This window comes from Rhinolophus sinicus, linkage group LG16 (genome assembly GCF_036562045.2).
Source record: "Rhinolophus sinicus isolate RSC01 linkage group LG16, ASM3656204v1, whole genome shotgun sequence".
NCBI lineage: Eukaryota > Metazoa > Chordata > Mammalia > Chiroptera > Rhinolophidae > Rhinolophus > Rhinolophus sinicus.
In genome coordinates, this window is record NC_133765.1 from 33,543,242 (window position 1) to 33,567,849 (window position 24,608).

Genomic DNA, 24,608 nt, shown 5'->3' on the forward strand with positions numbered 1-24,608 from the left:
GCTCAAGGTTACAAAATTGTTGGGTGAAATAGAGAGAGGACCAGATTTAACTACCAATCTTTCCTATAAGAAAATCCGACTTTACCCTTGTATTTGAAGTTGCGTAACCTTCAGACATGTCACAACTTCTCAGAGCCTTAGTTTCCAAACCTCTTGAGCAGGATTCCCATATGATTCAAATAAAGTCACAGGTGAAAAACAAATTAACTGTTCTAAGCAATATCAAAGCAAGTTGGCAGTATTAATTTACTACACACCATGCCATTTCTTTAATGATATTCAATTTATAAAAAGTGCAACTTTTTGGGTCTATAACCAGAATCCAAAATATTCTAAGACATTCAGAATTCAAATCCATGTTAACTAAATCTGAACGCACTTTAGCATTTTAGATTGTGAGCAAGTAAATCATTTAGGAATTGCATGATGAAAGTATCCCTAAGTCAAGTGCAGTTATGCAATCCACTGCAAGAAACCTCCTATAGAATACTGATTAGCATCAGCTTTCTGTTACCAAGATAGAATAGCAAATAGTCAGGTTGTTTCTTTAATAAAAGAAAACATTTTAAATCAAACTACTTAAGGGAAAATATAAGAACAACATAAAATTTTATTATGGACTCTACTGCACTCTGAGTTTGAAGTCTGATCTGCTGCCCAAACTTTTAAAGTAAAAAAACAAAAAAATTTTTTAAGGTTACAATTTCAGACATTGCTTACTTTCATGGATATAAAGGTCTATTCCGATGAAAATTAAAGCTTTCAGGCTAAGTTTATAAACAATTTGCTGGGGGAAACTAAACAGGTAACATGAAATTCCCTTCCTCTTCCCCCCATATAATCAGCTTTTAGCCGACAACTAGTTTTTAGCTGATTCGTCCTTTTTTGGTTCCAAAGAATGAGAACTTAGGTGGCTCAAACTCTGCATTTACTGGAGAATCCCAAGACAGACCAAGAAGCTTACCACTTGAGAGACAGAACACCCCAATCTGTTTTAAACACTTGTCCATTCATTCTAAATCTCGTTTTAAACTACACAAAGAGTTGGGGGGGTATGTTGTATCTAAAACTCATCATGAAATTTAAATTTGGCAAGATAAAGATTCAGAGGGTTTAACTGTATTAAGACAAAAACAATTCCCAATGTTAAAAAAACTTTAGGGGGTGGCCGGTTAGCTCAGTTGGTAAGAGCATGATGCTGGTAACACCAGGGTTGCCGGTTCGATCCCCACATGGGCCAGTGTGAGCTGTGCCCTCTACAACTAGATTGAAACAACTACTTGACTTGGAGTTGATGGGTCCTGGAAAAACATGCTTAAAATAAATAAAAGTTTAAAAAAAAAAAAAACTTTATCCAAAACCCAGAGATAAGACCAAGAGGGTGACCACATGTCCTCTCAATGTCATTAAGAAGCATTACTTAACAGGCCCACTCAAAGATTTAGTGTTCTAGAACTATGTAACACTGTTTCATTATACTATTTGTTATTAAGGGCTCATGTTATGTAAAATTGTGGATCTGTGTCCTGTAGAACAGGTAACCTAGTAGTTTTATTGCCGTATAGGATATTAACCAGTTTTTATAACCTAGCATACAGCAATTCTATTTTAATCGGAGCATATCCTCAAATGTTCTTGTAACCAGTTTGACCATCTCACTGATTCCCTCAATTAATAAGCCAAACAGAATCTTTGACACGTGTCCACTAAATATTTGTATGAGTCGTGTACCTTTCTGAAAATTACACTTTGACTTCCACACAGTTGGTTACATAAAATTTACGGCAATTGAATTATATAAAATAACTTAATTCACCTGTCCCATTATATTTCTTTAGTTCTTATTTTTCTAAGGGCAGGTTTGAACAGTTTCTTATTTTACCCGAGTGATGGTCAAAACAACCTAAGGAAGGACGGATAATACATAGAACAAAGCAAGTTAAAGGCAATTATTTACTTTTCAAGAAGAAAATATGTCTCATTCAATGTGTTATGGAAATATCAATTAGAATTTTACGTAGGTAAGTAAGTAGGTAACTAGCTGCTTTAGAATTCTCTTCCTTTGAAGCTTGTCGGTTAACATACGTGGTTAACATACATGCGCTTGGAGACGGAGGAGCAGGGAAATAAAGGGAGCCCGGTCATCTAACAGTTACAGACGGCCTGTAATTAGTTCCCCAATAAAAGTACATCAGCCATACAGCTAGCCTTTAGTTCACAAAACAGTTTTAGGAATTAAATGATTAATTCCTCTGAAGTGTTAGAAATTACCTTGGGCTCAGGCTACACAGGCAACCCAATCTGTTTAAAGCACCTAAAAAGGTATCAAATTATAAATCAAAGGTTTTGATGGCATGAGTGCATATTCTTAGGATGAGTCAACAACCAACAGGAACAATTCTTAAATTACTCCCACTTACCCTGCAGACTGACATCTGGTTTGTTGTAAGTGTACCAGTCTTGTCTGAGCAGATAACAGAAGTACAACCAAGGGTTTCCACGGAAGGGAGGCTTCGAACAATGGCATTTTTCTTTGCCATTCTGCGAGTTCCAAGAGCCAGGCAGGTGGTGATGACAGCAGGCAGACCTTCAGGAATGGCTGCTACAGCTAGGGCCACAGCAATTTTAAAATAGTAAATAGCACCTCTGATCCAGGAGCCTCCGTGAACTGGATCATTGAAATGCCCAATGTTTATGATCCAGACTGCAATACAAATAAGGGAGATGACTTTGGAAAGCTGTTCCCCAAACTCATCTAGTTTTTGCTGGAGGGGTGTTCTCTCCTGTTCCGTTGCCACCATTTCATCCCGGATCTTGCCAATTTCAGTGTTAACTCCAGTTGCCACCACCACTCCCATGGCTTTGCCAGCAGCAATATTTGTACCCTAGGACAGAAACAGAGGAGAGCTGGTAACAAGATTAAAACCATACCCAACTTAAATATTGACTAGTAAACTCAGACTCGTGTGGATTCTGACTACAGAACCAGCCATCCAACTTTGATAATGAGCAGTAACTCATGCAGGCAGCGTGGTACATCGCTCCCTGATGCTCATTTCACGTGATACCTACTCTCCCCAGAGCTAGAGCTCTACACCGACCCCCGTCCCCGGAATCTCTATTCACAACAGAGTCTGGCTTGCAGACTAGCTTTGGGCTGAAGCAGTGCTCTAACCCCTCTGTGTTCTCAATTTTTTCAAAGTCCACACAGCTCTCAACCCTAAGCATTTTCTACCTCTGGCTCCAACCCAACCTCCCCTACTTTCATCACCTGTAATGAGGACAACCAGCACCACGGGCTATCTTGAGGACCTCCACTCAAGCGCTGGCATTCCCAAACCAATGAACTCAAGTATGAGAGTTCGCTTCCCACCCCACTTTAATTCCTGGCGTTGGAATGCTATGGCTTCGTTGTTTTCATAGGAACTCTATAGTACTTTACTCACTACGGCTGTTTAGGTTCCCAGGACACCCACAAAAGCCCACCATTTGAACTATCATTTTAAATTCTGAACAAGCAAAATCTATAAATTTCCCAACTTTTTATTTTGAAAAAATTTAACAGAAAAATTGAAATATACAATGAACGAACATCCACTTGACTATTCACCCTGACTCACCAATTATTAGTAGTTTGTCACATTTGCTTTCTCTCAAAATACACACCTTTTTATTGTGAATACATACAGATATCATCCACATCATTTAGAAAACATCCTTTATAGGCTAAGCCTTTTCCAAATAAATCTACTTTCCTACTATGTTTACAGATAGTTTAAAGATGCACATGACCTGGTCTTTTAATTTTAATCCTTAAAAACTTGCCAACTGAAACAAAAGCCATCCAGGTCACATATCCCATCATTACATGTTCCTGATGTTTCTGACAGCTGACACTGCCACGAAGATTCTGATTATCCTTTGGAATAATAGCCAACACTTTCTAAAGTCTGACCACTGAAGGTAGACAGTGAAAAAAATGCCATCTGTAGACTTAAAACTCTGAGAATGTCTCCAAATAAAAATGCATTTGACAAAGTACTTACAGAAAAGAGCATGTTCTTCTTATCTTGATTGACAGCCCGCGGGTCAGGAACAGGGTCAGTGTGCTTGATGACAGAGACAGACTCACCTAAGCAGGTTGTGAGACAGAAGGAATGGTTAGCTCTGTGCAATCCACATGGAGAACCTGGGAACATTCACCTACTCATGTGACTACCACTTTCAGGAAAAAGGGTAAAAAACCCAATTCATTTAAAGGAGGCAAACTAGTAAAATAGAAAACAATTTCAAAGCAATGTCAGGATTAAAGTCAATACAATTTCAAAATAAAGGAACTTAAAGTAAAATCCCAGCCAATTACCTTTATTTTCTGGAGTAACTATTCAAATTCAGTTTATTTTCAGGTACCATTTTATACTCTAATACTGTGACTATACATCTATATATATTTGTTTTATATACACACATGTTATATATACACACATTTCAATACTTCAAAAAGGTGAAAGTATATTTATTTTTAGTGAACTGAACAAACTGTAGATACGTTATATGAATATGGGGATCATCCACTGGGAAGTCTGTTCTTGTTCAATAATTGTCAAAGATGAGGGACGAAAACATTGTTTTAGAAATATTTGTATGTACTAACTAGACCATTCTATGTCAATAAAACAAAGCTGAAAAACAGCAATCAGCAGTTGCATTAAAGCACACGGTATAAAGAACTACTTCTCAGCATTTTCACAATGTTTTGCTGGATTTAGTTTCAACTTTACTTAATAGCACTTATGAAATATAAAATCAGGGTCTGAGTGATGTGAAATATGGCTCCAGTTGTAATTCAAATGTCAGGTAGCAAAATTTCTCTACTGACATTTGACAAAAGAATTTGCTTCTTCAATCTAGTCAAAACTACAATAAGATTATTAAACAAGAAAGTGATCATTCAAGAAACTATGAAAAGTTTTAAAGTGGTAATTATTTCCGTAGGCACACTGAGAATTTCATATATACAACCCAATTTATCAGCTGCCAGCTTGTTGCTGCTAATAGGATTTTAGTAGATAAGCTATTCATAAAGAAACAAAAAATGTGGAACTCAGGTTACTTACATCACTACCTCTATGACATCAGTTGCTTTTCAAAACTGATAATCAGATAAATCTTGATAATCGTTGGATTTTATACTTACTCTCTATTTAATTCAGGTTAGCATTGTGTTTAAGTTAATCTTTTGACCACCTTATTTCCTGTTAATATGAACCCTCCACCCTAGTCTGTGCCTTTATTAAACAAATATGGGAAAATGTTCCAAACAATCCCAAATCTAAGTGTGCAAACTTTAGGAAACATTCACCATTTTGGGGGTGCTAACTTTTGTTAATTGTACATTTCATTATTGCAAAGTATGTTAGATGCAAGATTAGCATTCGTCCAATGAAAAAGATTACAGTTCTGGAGCCTTTTTTTCCTGCCTGGAAAAAGAAAACTAAAAATAAGTAATTAATTCACGTTCCACAAAATAGACAACACTTCAACTATTAACATCATTACCTCTGCTAATGAAAGAATTTGTAATCTTTTTTTAAAAAAAGTAGAAACATAATGGTGATTTTTGCTGAAAACTAATTTTTGACAAAATTAAAAAATAGAGGCCTTATGAGATGAAAGCCTCGTTCTGTTTTTTAAATTTTATTTTATTTAAATAATACCTTTAAACCCCATAGATTAGCAAAAAGCCTAACTGATAAAGCATTAAGAAATACTACCTTGGAGAGTATTAAGATGGGATACCATAAAGGGACAGTAGAGAAGAGTTGCCTCTATTAGCATGGGATCGGAGAGGCTTCAGAAATTCAATGACCTTCCAATACATAATACGTACCAGTGAGAATTGACTGGTCGACTCTTAGAGTAGTAGATTTGATGGAAGTTAATCTTATATCAGCAGGAACTTTGTCACCAACTAATTGGGGAGAAAAAAGGCAGCTAAAATAAGCAACTTTTGCAATCATGTTACATAGAAATGAATTTGTCTCTAAATAAAACACCATTTTTAAAGAAAATAAATAGCCTGTGTACAAATAGCACAAAACATATGAAAATCTGTTAAAATAAGCAAGACAATCAACTCTTCCTCAGGATAATATTAACTCTTTTGCTGGAAAGACGTAAGACTTGAATTACATAGGAAGAGAATGAACAGTGCCCCCAGCACTGTGTTTAAAATATTGAATGAGTACTCATCAGTATCAAAGCAACTGAACAGTAAAAATAAATGTACAACAGCTTTCCCTGACTTTCTGAAAGGCAACTGAAGTAGTTTTGGAAGTCTTACACAAAGACAGTTAAAAATGAGAGTAAGTACAGCCCTAGAATTGCATATGGTATTAAGCCAAATCTTCATTTTCCAGACTTGCACTACACACTGAATTGTATCTCTGTCACTGGTTATATTAAAACTGGCAAAACAGCCATTCTGTCCAAGAAGTAGATTTATTTCATTTATTAAGCCTTCAATTTAGTTCTGCCTTTTCTTCATTTCAGAGCTTTTAAATTCAGGGTGAGTATGGCTTGCTCTGTGAACTCTGGTTCACAAAACCACCCTATAGCCAGGGGAGGAGCCGTGGTCATGAGGCAGCACAGAGACTGCCAATACATAATCTCAAGAGGCAAAGATCAGCCTCGCGTTTGACTGCAGGGACACATTAGGTAGAGGTTAAATTGCTGCTGGAAATGCTTATGCAACAAACAGCAATATTCAGACTGAGTAAGCCAGAATCTTTCATTTTAATATAATTCTGTTCATATTATAAAGTAACCATATCCTAAACTTTAGTGACCTTCAACAGCTAAAATGCCCATCAAAATGAAAATCTAAAACCAACTTAAAAACATTTTTTTTTACTGTATTATTTCTGGTTGTCTTAATTTTATCCTGCATGACCTTGACCTTGAACACGAAAAAGAGTACAAGTTTAATGATGAGCATATGACACTAAATGGAAAATTGACTTGAAAATGTTCCTTTGATGTCTGTGGCAATTTACATCATGATCCTACAGGAGCAGAAAATTTCTAACGTGTCACAGAGGTCATCACAGTCTAAAGCCCCATCACACTTCTGCACTGTAACAGCTAAACATTATACCAGCCATCGAAAAGTCGCAGAATGTTTCATTTTATACTGCAATTTTTAATCCCTTTTTCTACTTCAACAATTTCATATCTAAGCCATAGCTCATACTCTCATATACCTGCCACATTTTAGGCCAGTAAATCTAATATTCAAATTGAGAATAAACTACAACAGGACCCAAAAATAGTATCTCGGCATTTATTTTGCTGTGTTTCAGTGGAAGCTCAGAGAATCTGAAACAGATGGAAAACGTATTTTTAAGGCAATAAATACCAAGGTGAAATTTCTTTTTTGTGTAACATAGTCAACATACTAGCTATTAGTTTAAGGTGGAATCAAGACTGTATAAATTATATTTATACTGGTACTATAAAGAAACTAGCTCCTTTTCCCTAAAGGTCTATTTTAATTACATGAAGGTTATCTCTTTGCTTAACAGAAATTGCAAATTTTTACCTTTAATTGTTGGCCAAATACTCCAAACGACTCAAATGTCAAGCTAGTGGAATAAATGACCTGGGAAGCCCTTAAAAACTGACCTGAAATTCTCAATTTTTCTTCCATACTGCAACAGCCATTCTATTTGGGAGGCAATTAAATACTTAGGAATTAAAAGAAAAGATGATTTGGGGGCCTTTTTATAAACCACAGAATCTCAATACCTGCTCTTCAAGAGTGTGGTTCAATGCATTTGGAGTGGGGTCCAGGAATCTGTATTTTAAAGTTCTCCAAACATACTAAGAAATTAATACAAGAAAAAAAACAAGCATAATAATTCAGGTTATAGATCCTGTGAAGGGCTTGTTTAGAACAACCGTTACTATGTACTGTTACTATGTGCCAAGTATGCCAGTTCTAGGCCAAGACCTAAAGTCCCCTAACACTTGGGAAATGTACTACCTACCGTACAGTTTTACATTTACATTTCTCATGCCATTAGAAACTGATCTCTTTGTAGAAAGGTACTAAAGAAGCATAAATCCAACTGGTCTTTAAAACCTGCCATATTTTAGTATTCTCTTAGTTAAAAGGACCCTTACATCATATTGACGAATGTGTCCTCATTTTAGACAGGAAACTAAAGTTAATAAGTAAAAGGAGTCTTGCCTAAGGAACCTCAATTAATGAAAGACTTCCTTTAACATGCTGTGTGACTCTGCTTCGTGCTTTCTTAAGTCAATTTAGGTTTGAATCTATTAGGAAGCAGGTTTTTCTAAGGAAGTAAAAGATCCATGAAAGTAAAGATTCAACAAATACTTTTCAAACTAAGACATAATTTTCCTTTGTCTGAAGACTTCTGTGAATTTCAGACAGAGGGTCTTGTGCGTGAGGAGCAGGCAGTGCAGTTCTGATGGTTACATCCAGTACTATTTTCCTGATGGGGCATGTCAATGCCCTTAGGGTAAGTGGTAGTGGAAATTTCTTACTCTTGCCAAGGAGATGCTCTGCAATTTTTCCCTCAAAACTTTTTTTGTCTCTTGGGTTCAGCAGTGTAATGAAAGAATAAATTCTTTTATAAACTACCTTCCATTTGTTTAACATTTGACACTTTACAATTCAGCTCTTGGCTCTTTAAGTCCTTAGATCTTTAACCTGCTATCACAATAGAGATTTCCACTCTGTACAAAATCCTCAATGTACTCGTATACTTTATGCTAGGTTACCAAGGCTGCCAGTAAAGATTAAAGGAAATTAGTACTTTGCCACATTTTAGAACTGAACACAAGCTTTCTTTACCTAAAAGGAAGCTTTTGGTCTAGGAAGGAGTGTTTATAAACCATGATACTTGAACACTATTTACAATTATGTCAAAAATAAATACTGGTGGTTAAAACCATTAGAAAAAGCCTTTTTATGAATTGGCTATATGTAAGAAAAAAATTAATTTATTATGGCAAATTCCACCCGAGTTATTAAAATCTTTTCCAGAATAAAACTATAAGATCAGAAATCACCTTCTAAATACCACTATTGTTTTTGAGTTTAAATGGCTCCTAGGAAAAGAAAGCTATAATAGAATTAATTAACCTAAATTACTTAAACATTTAACTATGACTCAAACGTTTTCGCTATGTTTCCAATTTGAGTCATAAATTTTATAGACAGAGTGAATGAAATTCTTCACTTGAGAAGTCCTACTTGCCTACAAAACTATGTCCCAGCCTCAGGGTGAGCAGGAAAGGAACATTACAAATTGCCATAGCATATTATGTGTGCTCCCAATCTATTTGTGTATTTTTTTTTTTTTTTGGTGGGGGGAGTATTACCTATGATAAGACTAATCTTTTAAAAACACAAATGTAATACCATTCGCTTATTTAAAATCTCTCAATAGCTTCTTCCTACTTGATTTGAGATAAAGTTTAGTATCTTAACCACACCTCCATGACCCAACTGCTGCTTACTTCTTACCACTCTCCCGTCCCCTCCAAGCTTCAAACACAACCGTCTTCAGTTCCTCTGAGTTCTTTCTGAGTCTTCACATTCCCTCTTCTCCTTCCCCAAATAGCAAGGCTTTCCATGAACCATAAGGTTGGGTTGATACCCCTTATGATGTGCCCACAGAGCTGTCCTTTCCTTTCCTAAAACTCAACACACTACATGTGTGATGTGTCTTCTCCACGAGACCAAAAGCTGCCTGAAGGCAGAGCCACTCAGTCACCCCTGATTTCCTAGCCCCTAAGCACTGTGCTGGCACATAGTGGGAGCCAAATAAAGTATGTGTCAAATGAAGTACATACTTATATTGTTTCCCTTAATAAACAAGCACCAGAGACATGATAATGATCAAGTTGAAGTATGTTATCAAGCTAGAAACAATGAAAAAAATCATGATTCAAAGAGATATGAGACTCAGTTGAGCTGAATGAGGCTTAATAGTGTGATCATTGTTTAAATTCTACATTTAAATAAAAAACAAAAAACGTGTATGCTAGTAGAGGATTAGCGATGTAGGGAGAAAGAGCATGTGTGAGAAAGACGGGTTTTAGCTGGTAGGGCAAGTAAGGTTACCGAAGAAGTATCCTTAGGCTGTTAAGAGCAGAAGAAAAGTGTCTAGATATCAACCCAGACTCCATTTACATTAACTGCATTCAGTTCTGAGCACCAAAGAAAGCCATCAAGATGGTAAAGGACTTGAAAATAATTACATGAACAGCTGAAAGAACTAAGACTAACTTGGAAATAAAAATTTTAGGATACACCACACTGTCCATAGTCCCAGTTCTACCACAAACTGCCATATGATTCTGGACAAGCTGCAAACACAGAATTCAGTTAAGTTCCCCTTCAGGTCTAAAAGCGTGATGGATTTACCTTCAGCTACCTAACAAACCATCAAAGGAAGAGGAATCAGACTTCTACGTGACTCCAAAGCGAAAAACTAATGTATCGACTATACAAATATGTTAACTCCTTATAAGGAATATTTTATAATAAAACTGACCAAAAATGGCACAGCTGGTCCTAAGAGGCAAGTTTCCAGTTACAAGAGGTGTAAGATCACCATTCATTAGATGTTGCAGAGGCTGCCCATCATTAAGCAAGGTATGAGTACACAAAATATCTGATATACCCACCAATATAATTTTTCTTTATTACAAAAGTAAAGGATGCTTTTAAAAGATGAAAACCCATCTCTCACTCCTCTCATCCAACAAAAATACATCAAAATGTTAACAGTATTTATCTTCTAGAAACTTCTCTATGGATAACATTTGTTAAAACTTCATTAAAATAAAAAATCACAAACCTCCTTTTACACTAGTATATACTTACGTTTCTCATTCTTTCTTAACAGCTGCACAGTAATAATGCCCACTAAAATTTGGAGAATGCTTATTCTATACCAAGAATGCTTATTCTATACCTGCTGCAAGGGCTTTATGGGTTATTCTTCATAATTCTAGGAAGGTGTGATTATCTTCATTCCAAGTTTAAACAAGAAGAAAATGAGGCACAGAAAACAAAGTTGTTCATGGTCACAGTGTTTTATAACTATAGTACGGACTAAATCAGTCACCATCTTCATGGCCATCTAGGTATTTCTAATTATTCCTATTTTAATGTTCTATGGTGAACATCTTCTAGAGGATAGATTCATAGGAGAATTTTCCTACAAATGTATACTTCCACCAAATCTATATCCCTGCCATTTCCTCATATTTTCAACCTTGTATTTTTATAAGCACGAATAACACTAAACACTTTATTTTTCAAAATTCTTTCACTATCTTCAAAATAAACGTTCTACATTTTTATGTAATCAAATAAGACACAGGTGGTTTCGTGTTAACACTTAGGAAATGTATTCCCTATACATACCACGTGGTTCTTCTAAGTTTTTCAAAATCTTATTCACAGTGGCAATGATGGAAAGGCTGGCACTTAACTGGTACTGTGACTACCACTGAGTCACGGGGAGCGGGGAGGAGGGGATTACAGGAAATTAGGAAATGCCAGCTGCATGAAATTCAGGTCAGGCTTCAAGATCAACTGGTCCATCATGATCTGTTGGTTGGGGAGACCTTCCCGACTTCCTCATTTCTCATGGTTCTTAAGGTGTTAGCTATGCTGACAATGCTGAACAAAGGGCCTGAGGTCTCAAAACTCTCTACTTCTAACAAATCCACAATGATTTGTTTTAGCTTATTGGCTCTTCTGTTTATATACAAGTTCTTAAGATTAACAACTTACATCTGTTTGTAAAACAGAGCTATAACTTACAGGAACAACTGAAATAATGATTTCTACTGTTATCTGGATACAGATGGCTTAGATCTACATCTCTAATGAGCCCTTTTCTCCCATTCTTCTCATTGTGAAACAACTCCATGTGGAGGAAAACGCAAAAGAGAACAAACCTGCTCACCACCTTACTTGGCCATACAGCTTTGCTTCTGCTTCTCTGATTCATGGGTATCATTTTAGGAACAGGTGAAAACTGTTTACTCTAACAATGTTCCAGCAACATTATGTAAACTTAAACTGCTTAACCATACAATATTTTACTTACACTATTTAACTGTACTTCATTTCCCCCGTTTTATTGAAATATAAACCACCCATATAATGTTGTATGAGTTTAAGGTGTACAACATAATGATATATGTATATATTGCAAAATGATTAAAGCAGGTCCTCAAATAACACTGTTTCTTTCAACATTGTTTTGTTTTAACGATAAGAAAAAAAGAATCAATTTTTGGCCAGGCCACTGTGTGTGTGGAGTTTTCAGGTTCTCCCCATGTCTGCGTGGGTTTTCTCCAGGTACTGTGGTTTCTCCTACATCCCACGGATGTGCATGTTAAGTGATCTGGCCTGTCTCCGTTGGCCCAGTCTGAGTGGGTGTAGGTGTGTGTGTGTGTGTGTAAGACGTGCCCTGTTCCCTGTGATGCAAGGGCCTCCTGTCTAAGGTTGAGTCCCACCTTGCACCCTTAGCTGCCAGGATAGGTTTCAGCCACCCTGCAACCCTCAACTGGAATAAGAGGGTTGAAAAATAATGATCTCACTTGTTTTTATTAATCTTTCTTAAATGTATGTATAGCTTATATTTATTTCAATGTTTAATATTAGAAGTGTTTTGGGTCTTTATTTAGAAGTTCAGTGATGTTTTTGTAACCAGAAATATGCTTCAGGAACTTAACTCTTGTTTGTATCAATCAGCCTATGGTAAAACTGGTTTTGTTACATCATTTTGCTTCAAGTGGCAGTTTCTAAGAACCTATCCACAGCATTAAGTGAGGACTTACTGTACTACAAAATTAGTTGATATTCATCACCTCAAATAATTACAATTTCTTCTTTGTGATAAGAACTTTCAAGATCTACCCTAAGCAACTGTCAAATATACAATTCAGTATTATTAACTATAGCCATCATGCTGTACATTACACCCTTAGAACATACTTGTCTTACTTATAACCGGAATTCTGGAAGGCAGCTCTGCTCACCACTATACCGCCAATGCCCTATAACTGGAATTTTGTACCTTCTGACCACCTTCACCCAATTCTGTGAGTTTGTATTTCTTTTTAAGATTCTACATATAAGTGAGATCAAACAGTATTTGTCTTTCTCTGACTTATTTCAATTACCATAGTACCCTCAAGGCCCATCCATGTTGTCACAAATGGCAGGATTTCCTTCGTTTTATGGCTGAATATTCCATTTTACACACACGCCATATATTATCCCTTCATTCATAGACAGGCACTTAGGTTATCATTTGTAAATAATTCCTATTGTAAATAATGCTGCAATGAACATATCTCTTTGGGATAGTGATTTTGTTTCCTTTGGATATATACCCAGAAGTGGAATTGCTGGGATCATATAGTATAGTTCCTTTTTAAAAACCAAATAGCTATAATTTTGGGGTGGATTTCTAGGGAGCAAGGCAAATGAAACCCCTGAAATTATATACAATATCTTTGGGGAGAGAGTCTATAGATTTCACTAATTCTCAACGGGGCTATGATCTAGAAATGATTAAGAATCACTGCTCTAGAGCTTTGCTTATCAAAATGTGGTCCACCTGGGAGCTTGGTAGCAATGCAGAATAATCGGGCACCACTCCAGACCTACAGAATCAAAATCTGTACTTTAACAAAATTCCTGTGCACATGAAGTTAGAGAAATATTGCTCTAAGCAGCTGGCCAAATCTGAAAGTCTGCTTTTGTTTGTTGTCTTAAAAACAAACCTTGAGCCAAGAATGATTTTTACATTTTTAAAGGCTTGTTTAAAAAAAAAAAAAAAAGATTTTTCTACAGAGACTATTTGGGGCCCACAAAGCCAAAATTATTTACTAGGTGGCCCTGTACCAAAAAAAAAAAAAAGTTTGCCAATCCCTCTGCTTTATAGTACAGAATTGACTTCTCTGATATTCGTGTTAGAGAACTCGGCAGGCACGGTTTAAGTGTTCGCGGACTGTTCAGTCAGGCTGCTCAAATCCTTTTTTTCTAAAAGCAAAAGAAATCCACCTGGACTCATGGCCCAGATAAACAAATGATGTGGCCACATTATTTGAATCAAACATCTTTTAGACCCAGAAAGCTCCTTAAGCGTCTACTCCAATTATCCGATTCTGTATAGGTTAATTCACTTTGTGTCCAGTGTCATGCAAAATTAGGATAATAATCCATGTTCTTACATGAATCAGTCATCTTCCTATTTTACAACTTTGTCTTTCCTTTTCCTCAACTGCTTGGAAAGGCCACTTCATACATGTTACTAAATTTCTTTACTGTAAGTTGACTATCAAAAATGAAACTTTTTTTCCCCTCAAATAATTACCAAGTTTAATTAAGAATTAGTTAATTTCTAATTGAATAAATCCTGAAATTGCTGGCACTATTGCTGAGTACTTACTTTTCATTTTAGGAACTATAAAAACAATTTCTTTAGAAGCCAAAGCAAATACAATTTTAAGTTAAGTTTGTGCCATTTCTATCACTTACATAATATTAAAGTATGATTCGCTCCAGAGTATACTACAGGACAGAAGTCAACTGAGGATATTTATGTACTTGTGTTATTCGTCAACTCTGGGTTACCAAGATACATGAAGTTTGTTTTAAACAATCCTAAAAACAGTGGCCTTGAGAAGTCAATAAATAACCCCCTCCCCCGGGGCATATAATACTGAAATCCCCAAAATTCTAAATGTAAGACTTTCATGACTATTACAAGCATGATTTACTTTGATAATATGAACAGATAACACAGAAAGCTTAAAAACACTGATGTTCATTTCTCATGAAATTATTCCTGGTTTTGCTACTATGGTTCCATCTATCCAGAAATATTTTCCTGGCATTAATACAAAATTACTGTGGCTTCAGAAGATGAACATGTAGGTAACTTGCTTCATAATTTTACTTGCCAAATCAATTTTATTTGGCTCCTGTATTCTAAAGACTTCTAAGGTTTACCTAAGCATTTGCTATGCATGCTCACACAATGTCTCCTTGGAAAGGTTATTAGCTGGTATAACAACATCTAAAATTCAATTTCCTTAACTCCCTAAATTTCCCCCTCAAAAAACCACTTACTCCAGTCTAACCTCCAGAAAATTTATCAGAACCACCTTATCAGGTGTCCTCCAAAAGCTAGCAAAAAGAACTTTATAATCTGAAGTTAAGAGATGATCCTTACATCCAAAATTCACTACAAAAAGGTCTATTTCTGCAAGTATCAACATAGAAGTTCCATACTTGCTTTCATCTTCAAGAGTTCACAATATTCTACAGTTTTTGAGTTCATCAGAAAGAACACAACATACTCAACTTCAGAACTTAAATAAAACTATAGAAGTTACGTCTAAAAGCACAATTCATGCCATTTATCCCTTCAGACTATATAGAGAGTAAGACTTTGACGAGAAATAATTTAGATCTACATTTAGAACTGAAGTTTTTTTCCTATAGTTTCACAGAACTGAATTATGGAGCTAAATGCCAAATTGCAAAGTCAATTAGATTACCAATCCTAATACAAGTAGAAGTTAAAAAGCCTCAACATGTATAGTCTTAAAAATCTTAATAAACACCTATTTGTGCCCAGGTTAAGCAGTCACAATATACAGAGGGTACCAAAAATATGTACACACATTTTAAGGAAAAAACTGTATTACAATTGTAATACAATGAATGATGCTAGCATGTATTGATTAATGCCATCTTATGAGTGAACATCATACTACACATTGCTACCATAATTCAATTCAACTTCAAAAAATAATACATAGATAACATCTCTTAAAATGTATATATTTTTTTGGCACCCCCGGTATTTTCCCAAATATAATTCACTATAAATGCCTTAGGATTACATCTTACCCAATTCAAGGGCCCACCAGTCCTAGTAATCCAGCAAAACCATCATTTCTAATTTGAATATAAATATACAGTCACCACAAGAAGTCACCAAAACGACCAAACAAGAGTATACTGACAACCTAAAAATTAAAATTGTGACCAGGTTTCTTCAACATGATAAAGGGTATCTGTGAAACCCACAGCTAACATTGTACTTTGTGGTAGAAGACTGGATGTTTTCCCACTAGATCAGGAACAAGACGAGGATGTCTACTCTCGCTACTTCTATTCAACATTCTATTCAACCAGAGACGCTAGGCAGGGCAATTAGATAAGAAAGAAACAAAAGGCACCCAGATTGGAAAGATAAAAACACTTCTGTTTACAGATGACATGAACTTAGATAAAGAAAATCTTAAAGACCCCCTGAAAAACTATTAGAACTAATAAAAGAGTCCATGCAAGATTGCAAGGTACAAGCTCACTATACAAAAACCAGTTGTATTTTTGTATATAGCAATGAACAATCTGAAAATGATAATACAAAAACAGGTCCAATTACAAATAGCTTCCAAACAAACAAACAAACCAATAAAATATTTAGGGATAAACTTAACAAAAGAAGTACAAGACAAATAACAAAATAAACTTAATAAAAGAAGTACTTGTACACTGAAAACAACAGTGTTAAAAGAAATGAAAAACCTAAATACACAGAAGGATACCCTATGGTCATGAATTGGAAGATTTTATAAGTTATGATGGCCATATCCCCTAAATTTATCTATAGAATCAACATAATTATTATCAAAATTCCAGCAGGCTTTTTTGGTAGAAATTAATGAACTAATCTTAAAATTTATATGAAAATGCAAGGGATCCAGAATATTAAAAATAATCTAGAAAAACAACAAAGTTGGAGGCCTCAAACTTAACGATATCAGAACTCACTACAAAGCTACAGTAATCAAGACAGTGTGGTACTGGCATGAGGACAGATATATAGATTAATAGAATAATAGTCAATTTGTAGTGGAAAATGTAGTCAAATTGACTGCTGACAAGGTGCCATGACGATTCAATAAAGTCTTATCGACAAATGGTGCTGAAGACAACTGGATATCCAAATGCAGGAGAATGAATCTGGACCTCTACCTCACGCCACATACAAAATCTTTGTCACCTTAGATTAGACAACAGTTTCTTATGTCTTAGATGTGACACCAAAAACAACAAGAAAAGCAACAAAAGAAATAGAAAAACGAGACTTTATCAAAATTAAAAACTTTTATACTACAAAGGACAGCATCAAGAAAGTAAAAAGAAAACCTACAAAATGGAGGGAAATTTTTTGCAAATCATTAACTGATAAGCCAGGATATATAAAGAACTCTTACAGCTCAATATTAAAAAGACAAATTCTCCCCCCAAAATACAAGCCAATTAAAATGGGAAAAGGATTTGAATCGACATTTCTACAAACACAACATGTAATGGAAAATAAGCACATGAAAAGATGCTCAGTATCATTAGGAAATTAGGGAAGTTTGAATCAAAATCACGAGATACCACTTCATGGCTAAAATTTTTTTTAAAAAAATACAACAAATGTTAACAAGAATGTAAAAAAATTGGGGCCTGCATAAATTGCTGGTGAGAATGTAAAATGATGCAACCATTTTGGGAAACAGTTTGGAAGTTCCTCAAAATGTTAAACATAGAATCACCATATCCCCCAACAATTCCATGCCTAGGTACATACTTAAGAGAGTGAAAGCATATGATCACACAAAAACTTACACATGAATGTTCATAGTACCATTATACATAATAGCCAAAAAGGAAAAACCCAAATGTCCATGAGCTGATGAATGGATAACATGTGGGACATCAAAATAATGGATTATTCAGCCATAAAAAGCAATGAAACATATTATACAGATGAATGAAAAATATGATACATGCTCCAATGTGGATGAACCCTGAAAACAATATGCTAAGTGAAAGAAGCCAGTCTTAAAAGGCAATATATTGTACGATTCCATTTATATGCATTGTCTGAAATAGGCAAATCCATAAAAACAAAGTAAACTGCGGTTGCCAGGGATTAGGAAAAAGAGGGCAGGGAAGTGACTGCTAATGGGTATGGAGTTTCTTTTTCAGGGGATGATAATGTTCTGAAATTAGATAGTAATGATGATAAAACAACTCTGAATACACTAAAACCCACTTAATTATATACTTCAAAAAAATTAATGTATGGCATGTGAATTATATGTTTAAAAATAATTGTGACTTTGGGCCTCCAACAAATTGAAATATGACTAATACACATGCTATGTATACATTTACTAAGTATGCTGTATATTCTCTAGCAAATTAACTGCAGTTGAAAACAGAGGCAATAAACCACAAAGACTCAGTTTCCTCAACTGTAAAACGTGAATAACAGTACACGTCTATAGAGAGGTTGATGGTTAAAAACCAAGCACTTGCAAATTTATTCCATTACCTGCACACTCTCCAGGCTTAGCTTTTAGCAACCGCATGCATACAGACTTCAAATTATCTGTTCTGCACAGAAGTTGCAAAATAAGCATATTTACATTACCTGAACCTACCCCATCCTTCTGATTTCAGGTTTCATTTATTATTCACTGAGAGCTATTACATGCTCAGCAAGACTATAATGGTCAGTGTGACACAGGTCAGCCCTTAAGGAGCTCACTGCCTAGTGGGATGACAGTAGTGTTAGTAACAAAGTGCTCCTATCTATCTAAAACTAGGTAGAACCTCTGTTCTGCATCCCTCAGAATGGTTAAAATTCAAGAGCAGTAGTACACAAGAGCCCAATGTGCAAGCACTGTATATGCTTTTAGCAATTATATGGGGGGAAGAATGGGAGGGAAAAACGTGTTAACTGTCAGGACCTGTTAGCACGCACCACAAAAGGATTCAGAAACAGGTGAAAGCAGAATGCCAGGTTTAACCATGAGCACTACTTAGAATAACTGCTATTAGTAGTAAGCATACTACTAGTAGTCAGATGAGGGATATAAACTCATCTTTCAATATGAAACTCACTGGTTTTTGAATACTGAAAGAAAGGGAGTGGTTGCCAGAAGCTAAAGGAAGCGGGTAAAGGGGAAACTACTGTTTGATGGGGACAGAATTACAGTTTGGGATAAAAAAGTTCTGGAGATTATGGTAGTGATGGTCGCCCAACAATGTGAATGTATTTAATGCCATGGAACTGTATACTTAAAAATGATTGAAAAGGTAAGCTTTTTATTATGTATATTTACCACAATATAAGCAAGTAAAATAAGGTGTACTCCAGAAGACTGGAAATTTTAGGTCACACACAGTATGGATCAATCATTATTTGTCTTTCCTAAACTATCAAATGCAACATACAAAACACTACACATAGGGAATGGAACTTCACAGCAGGCAAGAAAAGTCAGGTAGATCATAGTTACTAACCAAGCTTTGCCACTGCGATCTGTGCACTGGGCAAATACATTATATAAAATTTGACTAACCTCCCTGATGGTATTAAAAACTGAATAAAGAGTCCTGTATGCTAGAGCATAGGGAGTAACAGAAGATGAAATCATAGAAGCAAGCAGGAGCCACACAATGCAAGGTCTTTAAGGAAAAGACAGAATTTGATATTTTAGGTGCAATCGGGAAACCACTGCAAGATTTTAGCAGGGGAATAAACAACATGACCTTTAGAAAACCACTCTGGCTGTGTGGAGAATTGACTGAAAGAAGACAACAAAGGAAGCCAGATCCAAGTTAGGACACAATGACAGCACCAGTGTTAAGGTGATTGTGGGACTGAGGAAACAGAAGTTCACAAATGTGGGTGTTTTGGAGACAGAACCAACTGGTCTTAGAGACAGAGAACAAGGGAGGGAAGAATCAAGATGACTCCCAAGTGTCTCTCGGTTAACCAGGTGGTTAGAGTGACTTACTGAGATGAGAAGACCGGAAGGAACCAGGATTCAGAGGAAAAGAAAACTCAAAACCACCACTGTTGAACAGAAGCTGGCCTTAGTTTTTTTCTTCAAAAGGGAAGATGCCTTGAGGATCCAGATTAGTTTCCTCCGACGCTGTTTACCACTGCCATCTACTGATGCAAACTAATAAACGCTTTGGGGATCATTTCTGTTTTCAAATAGACTCAATACACTGAAATCGCCTAACTAGCATAAAATTCTTCAAAATATTCTTAATTTGAGAGGCTGAAGAGCATTATTACCAGATTAAGCTGGAGAAATGGAAAACACACTAAGTCAAATTTATGTGCAGATGTTATCTGCAACTGCACATACTGCGTATATATTTTAAAACGACAAACTATCTTCCTCCAATGTTTCCTTCCTCAGTTACTATATTAGCATCATCACCACCGTCACCTAAACTAGAAATCCTGCCAGTATCCTTCATTCTACATTCTACCCCCGTATCCACTCAGTTACCAAAACCCGCTGCTTTGCATCTAAATCTGAGGCTCACTTTTCAAACTATACTTGACCATAATTTCATGCCAAAGGAGATTGAGAGTTAATATTTTGGGTTGAGACTGGTAAAAACTTTGAAAGAGTGCCCCCAGATGATTCTGACATGCACCCCTGCATAAGATCCACTATTCATAAACTCAGAATCTTCCCCTTGTTATTTTTAATGCTTCTGCCCTCGTTATCTCTTGCCCTCATTACCTCTTGTCTAGACTATCAAAATAGCATATCTCTAGCCTACCCCACCCATTCTGACCTATTTTCTACATCACTGCCAGAATTCCCTACCTCACATTTTTGCTATCCATTGTGATGAATAGTAAAATCTGAATAAAGTCTGTAGATTAGATAATAGTACTGTATCAATTTCCTGATTTTGATAATTGTACTGAAGTCATATTAAGAGAATGCCCTCAATTTTATAAAATAAACACTCAGGTATTTAAGAATAAAGGGGCAGTGTGCCTGCCTGCAACTTACTCTCAAATAGTTCAGACAAAAATATCTGAGACTGAAAGAGGATAATGCACGTCATGTTAACATTTGGAGAATCTGGGTAAAGTTTATATGGGAACTCTCTTACTATTCTTGCAACTTTTAAGTCTGCAATTATGTCAAAATAAATTTTAAAAAGCCAATGGCCAAACCACTTCTTTCTGGGTTCTTTTATTACACTATTAGTAAGCTGTTACCTCATTTACACACACACTTTGCAGTCCTAAGTAATCAATATATTGGTACATAGGCAACACTCTTCTTTTTCTGGATTAAGAATGACAAATTATGGGTGAAAGAATTCCTATGACAAGGCAATTTCCTTTCAGAGGCTCAAACTGTATGTATACCACAGGTCAAGAGATGCAGCTCTTTGAATTCTTTATTAAAAGGAGTAAGACAATAAAGACAAAGCATACCTTTCCCACAAATCAGTATAAAAGAGTTACTATGAGTCAATTTTAAAAAGGAAAACAAAACAAAAACCAGTAACAAGTACTCTGAGCTCCGAAGGGTGTGGAAAACCATGATGATCTGAATAATCCAATGTAATGACTCTCCAGCAAAAAGACCAGGCTGTTCTGACAGGTTACAGGGGCATTCTAGGCTATTTGAAAACATGGCGCTGATTTAGAGCAATGAGGATATGGACCCTTTTGAGATTTTTGGAGACCTCTGGCCTCACAGTGGATTCACAAACTCTTTGAGGGCCACCTGCAGAGCCCAGGCTAAGACCCCTGGCTCAGTGGAATGTAAAGTATTTTTAAGCACAGCTTTCAAAGTCATGAAATTACCCTTACCTATCAACCTAGTTTGACAGTTGCAAGTATGTCTTAACATTTGTGCCAAGAACAAAAACAGAAAAAACTTACTTAGTCATTGACAAGAATTCTAACTGCACTACAACTAATTGTCAAATCAAGGTTAAGTTCATTATATCACTAGTGCTAGTGTTCTACGATGTAACAAAATAAGCATAATTCAAAACACCTTGTTTAAAAGCAAACAAAACCTTAACACGAAGGGAGGTGCCAAAACACTTTGAAATAATTTTACAGAAAACCGGATTTGTTTGGAGAAAACTAAAATTGATACGAGTATAATTTTTAAAACGCTTAATTGTGAGCTTTGAGAAAAAGACTGCATTCAGATATACAATCTAGAAAAAACCAAAAATGACAGACTCAACTCACCAGCAATTTCTACAATGTCACCAGGAACAATGTCTTTAGCTTTAATCCGTTGTACGCTCTTTCTGTCCTGTCGATACACTTTGCCCATTTCAGGCTCGTACTCCTTAAGGGCTTCGATCGCATTTTCAGCATTTCTTTCCTGTAAAAAAAAAAAGAGAACAGAAGATAAAAGTAGTAGACACATGCCTGCCACTCCAATACTTCTAGAAGTCCAAGCAATCAAATTTTAGAGTTCTAATCTAAACTTAGAAAAAAAGACACAAGTACATTAATGACATTTGTAGTAAACAATTCACATTTTAAGGTGACAAATGCTAGGCCCTTATGATTTTGTGTGAAAATGAAAAAAACAAGCCCCCTAAGAAGCGTAAAAGGATAAAATTATAAAGGGGAAAAGCAGTTATTAAGTCAGCCGTCCCTAAGCACACTGAAACGCGGGCCCTCGCATCCAGCACATATACCTACACTATTTAAATGGATCCTGTTTCACAAGAAAAGTGATGGTCTGGGGCTTGACTGCCTGGGTTCAATCAGACTTTTCCACTTAATAGCTATGTGGCTGTGGATGAGTTATGCAACACACAGGTTTACTGCCTACAAAACCAGGACCTTATTGTACCTACCTCAAGGGCTGTGAGGATTTACACATTTTATGTAAAATGCTTAGACTGTGTTTTGGCACACAGTAAATGCCATGAGTGATGAATTAAGAAAATTAAGTTATGTCTCACCAATTCTAAGAAATCTCTTTCTAGTGGTAAAGGCCAATAAATGGCTGAAATCTCATCATAGTAGCACTGCTAGTTACATATCGTATTTACCATAATGTTATATATGAACATATCAAGACTTAGTCACCCAGTTTTCCTAATTTCAAGATGAGAGATGCAGAATCAAAATGAGTCATGTTGAAGGGGGGAAAAAAGTACAGGATAGTTCCTTTAGGAGGTTAAAAAAAGAAAAGCTTGCGTGCTGAATTTACCTTTTCTCCTTTTAGAAAGTAAGCAATTAGAAGAAGCGAGTCTACAGAGCGCATGCCCAGGTGTGGTTGGTTACTCATTGGACAAAGGAAAGGATTCTTTCATTTCTCTCACATTTTGGCCCTCCAATCTCAAGCTCTTCAGTTTAACATTTACTTGGATAGAATTTATGCTCAACACCATGCTATATCATTTTTTACCTTGCTGTAAGTATAGTCTGTTGTGAAAAATCCTTAAACCTGAGAATTTAGATGACACAAAACTAAGAGCTAATGATATGTATGTCTCACTTTTTATGTATGCATCCTGAAAATGCATAGGAAACCTTAAATTTTGGAAATTCATAATAAAAAGTTTCAATCCCATATCAGATCTGCTTAAAGAATGAGTATATCTGCATCACCTTATAATTAACAGAAATATTAGAATATTTAACCCTAATTAATATCACTGCTAAAAGGTCCTTCAGGTTAAGTTCAAATGTTACTGATACTGTAGAATGAATAGCAACAATGCTCAGAATTCTATTGCAATCAAATTTGAAACGATTTTTTCCACAAGCCCCCCACCCCCCCCAATTTATGAATAGTGGCAGTTTTACTTCTTTTACTCCTTCATCGAGATCATGTCAAGTAGAGTTCAACTGGATTGCTCAAGGTTAGGGACACATCCCAGGAGCACTATATTTTGCTCCGATTACAAACTAGCAATGGTACATTTAAATTAGAAGCATAAACTTAAAGATAAATTACTCAGATGCCAAGGACAAAGATGCCAATTAAAATCACTTCAAAAGCCCCCAACTCCAACTATCAAAATAAATACTTAGAGTATAGAAGTGGGAAAGGGAAGTTCATGATCACAGATTTAAATAGGTTACATCAAAAACAGGTCAATTTGGGGAAACACAAATACAGAGGGTGCCCAAAAATGTACACACATTTTTAAAGAACAGTATTAAAATTGTAACACTCAATATACACTGATAACAAAAGATGAATATGAGTCCCGTTTGACTTTGCAATGACGAGAGGTGCTCAACGTGGTTCCCATCCGCGTCCAGACACTTCTGATGACGGAAAACTACTGCTTGAGCAACGTTGACCAAAGTGTCCACCTGTATACATTTTTTTGGTACCCCCGGTATACCTAACTTACTACAAATAAGAGGATAGAGGACCTTCTTTGCTCTAAAATTTTATAACTCCTACCTCCTCCCTCCACTCAAACCCAAATTGGTCTAAGTGTCATTCTTCAAACATACTTGTACCTTTCTGCTCATGCCACTCCCTCTCTGGAATAGTCTCCCCAGACTCCACCCACAAAACTCGCAATAGTTTCTCAAAAGTTCCCAGATTGTCATCCCCTTTAAGAAGCCTTCCTTGATGTCACTGGTCAGAAATATGTGCCCCGCCTCACCTCCCAATACTACCCTACATTATAATAATTT

General features: G+C 36.0%; 1 protein-coding gene across 3 annotated transcripts in view; it reads right to left on the reverse strand.

Moving 5' to 3' along the window:
* ATP2A2 (ATPase sarcoplasmic/endoplasmic reticulum Ca2+ transporting 2) overlaps nucleotides 1-24,608 on the reverse strand; it is a 49,681-nt gene that overhangs the window by 14,932 nt on the left and 10,141 nt on the right. For all 3 annotated transcript variants that reach the window (XR_012492562.1, XM_019733920.2, XM_074321111.1), the window contains 4 exons: nucleotides 22,179-22,317; nucleotides 5,891-5,971; nucleotides 4,047-4,132; nucleotides 2,421-2,885 (listed from right to left, as the gene is read on the reverse strand). Coding sequence is in view for 2 of the 3 variants with exons in the window: in XM_019733920.2 (XP_019589479.1) it covers nucleotides 2,421-2,885; nucleotides 4,047-4,132; nucleotides 5,891-5,971; nucleotides 22,179-22,317 (771 nt within the window). In the remaining variant the exon portion in view is untranslated. The remainder of the gene's footprint in view (nucleotides 1-2,420; nucleotides 2,886-4,046; nucleotides 4,133-5,890; nucleotides 5,972-22,178; nucleotides 22,318-24,608) is intronic.